The 9,319-nt window shown below is 34.9% G+C and overlaps 1 protein-coding gene across 1 annotated transcript; it reads right to left on the reverse strand.

Moving 5' to 3' along the window:
• Positions 1-2,584: 2,584 nt before the first annotated feature.
• On the reverse strand, positions 2,585-6,879 carry LOC132554637 (uncharacterized). Its single transcript, XM_060218954.1, has 2 exons — positions 6,549-6,879; positions 2,585-2,661 (listed from the first exon to the last, which is right to left on the reverse strand). The coding sequence occupies exons 1-2, from the start codon at positions 6,877-6,879 to the stop codon at positions 2,585-2,587; spliced, it is 408 nt and encodes a 135-aa protein (XP_060074937.1).
• Between the last annotated feature and the right edge of the window lie 2,440 nt (positions 6,880-9,319).

Raw genomic sequence — 9,319 nt, forward strand, 5'->3', positions numbered from 1 at the left:
AAACATCTCTTGGTCAAAATGTCAGTTATGTCCAGGCTACAACAAACATCTGTTGGTCACAATGTCAATTATGTCCAGGCTACACCAAACATCTGTTGGTCAAAATGTCACAATGTCAATTATGTCCAGGCTACACCAAACATCTGTTGGTCAAAATGTCAGTTATGTCCAGGCTACAACAAATATCTGTTGGTCACAATGTCAGTTATGTCCAGGCTACAACAAACATTCGTTGGTCAAAATGTCAGTTATGTCCAGGCTACACCAATCATATGTTGGTCACAATGGCAATTATGTCCAGGCTACAACAAACATCTCTTGGTCAAAATGTCAGTTATGTCCAGGCTACAACAAACATCTGTTGGTCACAATTTCAACTATGTCCAGGCTACACCAATCATATGTTGGTCAAAATGTCAATTATGTCCAGGCTACAACAAACATCTGTTGGTCACAAAGTCAATTATGTCCAGGCTACACCAAACATCTGTTGGTCAAAATGTCAGTTATGTCCAGGCTACACCAATCATATGTTGGTCACAATGTCAATTATGTCCAGGCTACACCAAACATCTGTTGGTCAAAATGTCAGTTATGTCCAGGCTACAACAAACATCTGTTAGTCACAATGTCAATTATGTCCAGGCTACAACAAACATCTGTTGGTCAAAATGTCAGTTATGTCCAGGCTACACCAATCATATGTTGGTAACAATGGCAATTATGTCCAGGCTACAACAAACATCTCTTGGTCAAAATGTCAGTTATGTCCAGGCTACAACAAACATCTGTTGGTCACAATTTCAATTATGTCCAGACTACACCAATCATATGTTGATCACAATGTCAATTATGTCCAGGCTACACCAAACATCTCTTGGTCAAAATGTCAGTTATGTCCAGGCTACACCAATCATATGTTGGTCACAATGGCAATTATGTCCAGGCTACACCAAACATCTGTTGGTCAAAATGTCAGTTATGTCCAGGCTACACCAATCATATGTTGGTCACAATGGCAATTATGTCCAGGCTACAACAAACATCTCTTGGTCAAAATGTCAGTTATGTCCAGGCTACAACAAACATCTGTTGGTCACAATGTCAATTATGTCCAGGCTACACCAAACATCTGTTGGTCAAAATGTCACAATGTCAATTATGTCCAGGCTACACCAAACATCTGTTGGTCAAAATGTCAGTTATGTCCAGGCTACACCAATCATATGTTGGTCACAATGTCAATTATGTCCAGGCTACACCAAACATCTGTTGGTCAAAATGTCAGTTATGTCCAGGCTACAACAAATATCTGTTGGTCACAATGTCAGTTATGTCCAGGCTACAACAAACATTCGTTGGTCAAAATGTCAGTTATGTCCAGGCTACACCAATCATATGTTGGTCACAATGGCAATTATGTCCAGGCTACAACAAACATCTCTTGGTCAAAATGTCAGTTATGTCCAGGCTACAACAAACATCTGTTGGTCACAATTTCAACTATGTCCAGGCTACACCAATCATATGTTGGTCAAAATGTCAATTATGTCCAGGCTACAACAAACATCTGTTGGTCACAATGTCAATTATGTCCAGGCTACACCAAACATCTCTTGATCAAAATGTCAGTTATTTCCAGGCTACACTAAACATCTGTTGGTCACAAAGTCAATTATGTCCAGGCTACACCAAACATCTGTTGGTCAAAATGTCAGTTATGTCCAGGCTACAACAAACATCTGTTGGTCAAAATGTCAATTATGTCCAGGCTACAACAAACATCTCTTGGTCAAAATGTCAGTTATGTCCAGGCTACACCAATCATATGTTGGTCACAATGGCAATTATGTCCAGGCTACAACAAACATCTCTTGGTCAAAATGTCAGTTATGTCCAGGCTACAACAAACATCTGTTGGTCACAATTTCAATTATGTCCAGACTACACCAATCATATGTTGATCACAATGTCAATTATGTCCAGGCTACACCAAACATCTCTTGGTCAAAATGTCAGTTATGTCCAGGCTACACCAATCATATGTTGGTCATAATGGCAATTATGTCCAGGCTACAACAAACATCTGTTGGTCACAATGTCAATTATGTCCAGGCTACACCAAACATCTGTTGGTCAAAATGTCAATTATGTCCAGGCTACACCAAACATGCCTCCGTGAAAATGTGTTGTATTTGATATTGAAGCCAAAATCGGGATATGTTATAATCTGGCGATGATGAAAATGGATGTTGCATTGAACGTAATCCACTAACAATAACGATTGTGTTACTTAATTTCGGTTAGATCAAGTTATATTTGATATAAGGCAGCAACATTTCAGACTTCTAGGTTCGCGGTGACAGAAAACATCCGCTTTATACAAAGTGTACAAATAGCGGTAGACCTACAAACATCAACAAAAATCTCAAATGTATTGCATCAGTAAACACACATACATCAGGAAACCACTTAAACTTTAAAGACAAACGAGGATTTTGAAACGTACACTTTATTTAGAATCTAAAGTACCAATATAATAGATCATTGGCGTCGTTGAAATGAAGTCACATGACACCTGCTGCTAGTAGTATCTCCGCGATCCTTGTACATCGAGATCCTGAGACGCATGCGCCCTGTCGTTGGAAAGGTAACGGAAGCCTGGAATAAAAACCAAATTCAGCCTTTTATAAAATGTTTTAGACTATGAACTACATATACAAATTATTATTTTAGTGCATTTTTGCCAGTGAAATATAGATAATTGTCTCATTGATAAAAGTGCGATTTTTTACTCACTTTTGCAAACGTGCGCCAATGAAAAGAGAGAACACATATCACCTTATAAAACTGACAAATCACATAGCCCCATGCAAAAAAGCATAAACCAGAAACCTGCATGGGTTGGTTACTAGTAACACGACAATCAATTCCATGATAAATTTCATTTCCATGAAAGTTATCAAACAATGCAGCGCAAATGGCCTTATCAGAGATCAAACCCAATCCCCAAACACACTTCTTGAATGTGGAGCTAATACATTAGACATTTCAAGGGCATTCGTGCCATCAACAGTGACAGATGTAAGGTGCCGTCGTATTTTCAGCCGCGTAGTAACTTGACACAGGTTAAACTCTCTCTGAACGCTTTACTGCAAATTTTGTCTGTTATTGACGTGAATAAATAACATTTTCTGAAGGAATAAAAAGAAATTTATATTGAAATCTGCTTTTGTGCTTCCTCGTTTGATATCTGTTCTAAACATGCCAGCAGTTCGGCTATTTTGCTTGTGAAAATGTGACAAATAGAAAATTCAATAGTGTCTTCAGTAATAACAAATATGTTTCCCTCGTGTGTCTGAGAATTTTTGTAACTTACACAAGTGAAAGATACAGAAATAATAGATCGACGAGGTAAAGCTATTTGTTATTACTGACGACACTATAAACTATCCTCTGTTTCTTCTGATACTGACTTTTCTCTGCTTTTAAGTGGTCAGGATATTTTGATAGAATTAATCATAAACATACTATTGTCAAGTCTTTAGCGGCCACTGAAGAACGAGTTTCTAAAACACTCAATTTTACAATTTAACAAATGATGATGAAACCAAATAGACCCAATATTATTGATTATGGATGATAAGGGCATTGTTTTTGTAGGTTTCTGATATTGGCATCTAAAAAAATACAATCACAATAAATAATGATAATAATAAATAAAAAAATTAAAGGAAAGAATTTACAAATAGTCTGTGTATCATTTGATTTATTTTATCTTCCCTGTCGATAATTCTATGTGTATATCCCTGATAGTTTGGGTATGATCAATATGACAATATATAGTAGATTCTCAATGATTATTGTTATATCTGACCTACACGAGGAGACCTCACAGAGGGATATATATATTATATGTATACTATTTCATAAGTGAAGAGAATGAACATTATGTTAGAACCAAATCATTATTGTAATCATAGTTTTGCGTCTAGCGACAAATATTTGTCACCTAAGATTTCAATCGTTACTTGGTGTCTCATTTCGATAAAGGTCAGTTCATATTACACAATAACATACGTTATTCCCGACGTTTTAATGACACAGACATCAATATCGGTCCGAGCTATATAGAATGTAATCATTGTGTCCGATTCTAATGTAAGTTCGCTACTGAATTAAGATTATTACCCGGATATTGTGCAAAACGCACACAAATGAATAACATCTTTAAATAAAAAAATGAAATCAGATATAATGGAACCAAATACAGAAATTGTAACAAACAACTGTTTTGTCCCTTAAGGACTGGTCAGTGATGCTAAGGGCCTAAACACCTAAACGGATATACAGAAGAGATAGGATAAGTTTATTTCCGGTTCAGGACTTATATGCAAGACCTCTATACCAGACGAAAAAAAAAAGAAAGAAAAACGGCAAACAGCAACAAATATTGACCATATAAATAATAAATTTTGTCCGAGTTAAAATCTATACATTTGTCGATATAAGATTTTGCAAAACGGACCTCAGGTCTGTTTTTCATTATTGTTAATTTTTGTGAGACTGGTAGAGCGAAAATATAATTTTCGAAACGGGTTTCAAATTGTCATATGAAACAAAAATGAATAATTCTTTACCACAAAGCCCAGAAAAGTTACGCCTCGAGAGAAGTTTATGTCGATTATGTGACAAATAAACAGGGAAAAAGTAGTTACAGGACTAGTGTCGTGTACCTTTCTTTATACCTGGCTGATTTGTGCCATTTCGTTGTCTCCGAGAATCAAAAAATCTAAATTCTCGTTTTTTTCGTGTTTCGCCCCTAAAAGACGAAAATGAACGAACCTGAATTCTCATCTTTTCGGGACAAAAAAAAAAAAAAAAAAAAAAGCGAAAGGTTGGGATGAATGGTTTGTTAATTGTCATCTTTTAGAGTAAAGACAAGAATTTAGATTGGAAGTATAACACAGACCAGTCACAGTCATATTGTTTCAGGATAAAATAGTAAGACGAAACTTTGTATCATTAATCATTTTACTTGCCGTTAATCGGTTCGATTGATTTAACCGAACACCCCTACTCTTAATGATTATATAGAGGTTACACAACGAGTGTTGTAGTATTTGGTGTCTCTTTCACTCGCATTAATTATTTTTGAAACGTAAGAAAAACTAAAAAAAAAAAAAACCCAAAAACCTGAAATTTACCGGAATAGAAAGTCTATTCCGAAGTTGAATTGAGCTATTCTGTACCGATGTGTATTTTGTTTATGTCATCAGTTGGGGCGTAAGAATAGACGCCAAGCTTATTAATATGCAATATTGTCAATTTCAGAAATATGTGTAGAGACCCCATTGGAAATAAGCCTATTTTATAGGCTTTATGGGTAATCCAAGGCCAAAGGCATTTTCATCTGGTTTTATCAAATTTCTCTCTTTTTTATTGATATTTCTAAAATTTTCAACTATTTTTACTTAGAAGATTTGCAAGCACAGTGTGATTTAATTTCTGCGATACTAGTTTAAACTGTGATATTTTAAGGTATGTGAAATTCTTCTGTGAGATCTTATATTTTATAATTAATAATTTTAAGAAATCCACAATAATTTATTACTGATTTTAATTGTTATTGAATTGCTTATGTAATGTGATATTTGTAATTTTATTATGCCTTTGCCTGAATAAACATAATAATAATAATGACTGTAACTCATTATAAATCATAACTAGATATAAATTGTTTCGTTATCCCCAAGGAAAAAAATACATAAATCACATCGAAATCATTTTTTTTTTTTTTACAAAATCATCTGTGAACTACATCTACTAATTACGCGTTTTCCGTGAGTGCGTGAATTTCCCTTTCGGTCAAAGTTCATCCTGTTAACCATTCAAAACATTCTTAAAAATTATATGACATAGCATATTTGTTTACACAACATAATCTTTGTGGAATAATGCTGGACGAGGGAGTGGCTAAGACCACACATAAGCTTTCATTGGTTCAAGGAATTTTGAAAATGCATGAATAAGAGCTGTACTTTTTTTGCTTGATTTTGAGAATAAGCGATAAATAATTGAAATATTCTTAAACTGACGACAGACATTTCCGAAAAAAATACGTCAGTTGAAAATGTTTAACTTTTAGTTCAACTTTCTTGAAATATTGCTATGAAATCCTAATGTATATATACATATTCTTATACATTAGTCAAAGGTCAAGTTTATTTATAATTAGTTATGTCACTATTGAAATGAATCAGAACATGGTATGTGGTATGTAGGGACTCGAATACACTAGAAATGTCTTATTTTTGTAATCTCACAAAATTATACAAAATCCGTTCTAGTGAATGACACATTAACAAATACTAATTTAGAACCAAACACATAATATAAAAAATCTGAAATATTTGTTACAGGAAAATAAGAATATCAAATATCAATAAATGACTTAACGAATAAACACGTAAATATACAAATAAATAGACAAAACGCATTAATATATGGCCAGAAGCTGTTTTATTGTATTGTAAGCAGTAACTCACCATTTCGGCCGAGAACTCGATAGTACACAGAGTTTAGAAAACTGGAAGTTGGTTTTTGGTCTTCAAGTCTAGTGGTGTATGGCATGTCTGTTTCTTCCTTATTATACATAGGGTCCAACAATTGACCCTCCTCTTTAAAAGGACCGTAAGACATCTCCGTTCTCGGCTCTGTGACCAACGAGTCTCCTGACCAAGGTTCAGATCGATATATAGGTCGCCGTTTACCAATTCTAGGGAAATCATTTTGTTTACTGTCAGTGTAGAATAACGCTTTGCTCAGCTGTATGAAAGCAAAGGTGGTTAGGAGAGCTAGGATTGAACGAAGGGACATCTTAAATTGGACACCTGTAAAAAAAGGATATAGAAGATAGAAAAATAGATACTTGCATTCCAAATATTTCAAAGTGATCGATAAAGTCACTGTTTAGCAAATTATACCTTTCGCGAGTACACGGACGTATAATGAATGTGTACTCTTAAAATTGCATGTGATATACATTTACACGTGCTGGGTATACAGTATATTAAAACTACAACGCATAAACACTCATGTGATTGTAATAATTTTCTTCTTAATACCCTTTTCACACATAGAATTTAAGTGATAAAATAGTTCACTTTACTGCTTGTTTGGTGAAGAGAGACCAGTCACAGGTACTAACCTCGTCTGTCAAAACGCCTATTATATATTAAGGGGGCTAGTGACATTTATTATTGTTCATTTTAGTAAGTAAAAGGATGCAGTTCGAAATCCCATTTCGAGATGAGTTTACATTGTCCCCCGATTCCAGAATTATGTTTACCTACGATATAAAACAAGGTATGTTCTATGTTCATCAGTATGCATGTTGTTTTCGTTTTTGTTCTTACTTGTGAATGTGACATTACTTTCTTGGACCGACCAAAATTACATTTGGATGTCGTCGATGCAGTAGAAGATGCCTACCCTTCCGGAACACTGTCTTATACTTCTTATTAAAGTTTCTTTCCAGTTAATTTTCGTTCTGTTGATTTTAAGTTGTATTAAGATGGTGTTTATCTATTTATATTTTTATTGTTATATTTCAGATACTTTTTCAAGATTATCTATCATGTGTGAAATTATACCGATATCTACTTTTTGATATCAATTTTTAAAATTTAGTTTTCAAATATTCGTATTTCATTCACTTCTTAGAAAAAAAGAAAAGAAAAGTAAATGAAATCATGAATCCATCAGTAATAAAAGATGCGATGTGTTTATTCATTTACTAATCAATCAATGGTATTTGTAAGAAGGAACCAGTAGCGAATACATTAGCTTTCTCAGTAGTAATTCTGCCTGTTGATTGATTTTAAATAACTTCGTCGACGAAATAATTGATAAAAAATCATTACTGTGAAGATTTATGGAAATCCTGATACATTTTAAACTAACCAGTTTTTATACTCTTAGTTTTAACTTGACATGAACAATGAGCCAATCAGAGACAGGGATTAAGTCCACGTAATCTGTTACTGTTGGATGTCGAAAAAAAATTATTTTTATTAGACAGTACAGAGAACTGATAATCCAAAACCTCAATTTTGTCAGGATCAAATTCATAATCTGGATGTGTTGTTTTCATGTCTAGTGTCCACTTTTGAACCGTGAACTCAGTAGGAGCTTTCCCGCTCAGCAGTAGTCCCCGGAAGTACGTGTCACAGGTGATTAGTTTGATCGTAATCTCCTATGAACGGGAAATATGACTTGAACGCGTATTGCGTAACCGAACCAAATGGTGACTCCAAAACGAACGCGCAAAGAAGTGTACATTGTTTTACATAAGTGTGTGGGCTACCGATGATTCCCAAGAGACCTCCGTTGTAGACATATATATACTTCCACTGAGGTAACCGCGCGCGGCCTCACGTCTAGGTGGACACATTTATCATGGCTATGTAGGTACTGGACGATAGTATATATACACGAGAGTATTTCTGAAATGCTTTATCTTGCTGTATCTACAATGCAATTAATGTCGACATAATTTGCGTTTTATTCTTGTGACCGGCAGGTTCACACTTTCACTTAAACAGAGATGTGACAAATCATTTTAGTATCTCTCACACGGAATCAACAAATACATACTATGTTACTGCTCTCCTCTGTCGATATCGGATAAATGTACAAAATGTTTTTTTCGATTTACGAGAGATCCAACACTTCTAGTTAAAAAATACTCCATCCCCTCCCTTCCCACCCACACACACACAAAATTTAAAGGTCGACGGTCTTAATTAACAGTGAGTAATTTACTTCATAAATCTTTCCCTCCGTCTCTTCATAAATGAAATATTCCGGAGTAAACGGAGGATTCAAAAAGACACTAAGCTACTTAATGCTAGGGAAAGCCTTCTGAAAGTCTGTTATACACTGGGAGAGGTGCGTCGATTTCTCCTTGGTGTGTGTTTAGTCTGTATGTATAGCGACAAGTATGGTGATTAAGAGAACAGTAATATCTATTTGTCAAACTTAAGGTGGCGTTCACAATGTTTCCTCCTTCTTCCCAACGGATGTATAACTGCTAATGTTTTGTACAGATAACAGTTTATCCACTGTCTGCTCCACATAGCATCCTCTTTTATCTTATAAAGAGTTATATACATCTAAAGATATCTAAATGACGAGGTTTTCATCTCCTTAAGACTCACAAATTGACGATAATACCATCCTTGAACCATTTATTGTAAAATCAGTGCGATTGTGAGAGCACCATATAATTGTCAACAGGTTTAAAGTGCTCCATTTA

This window comes from Ylistrum balloti, unplaced genomic scaffold (assembly GCF_031769215.1).
Source record: "Ylistrum balloti isolate Yb309-2 unplaced genomic scaffold, AGI_CSIRO_Ybal_v1 Utg370420, whole genome shotgun sequence".
Lineage (NCBI taxonomy): Eukaryota > Metazoa > Mollusca > Bivalvia > Pectinida > Pectinidae > Ylistrum > Ylistrum balloti.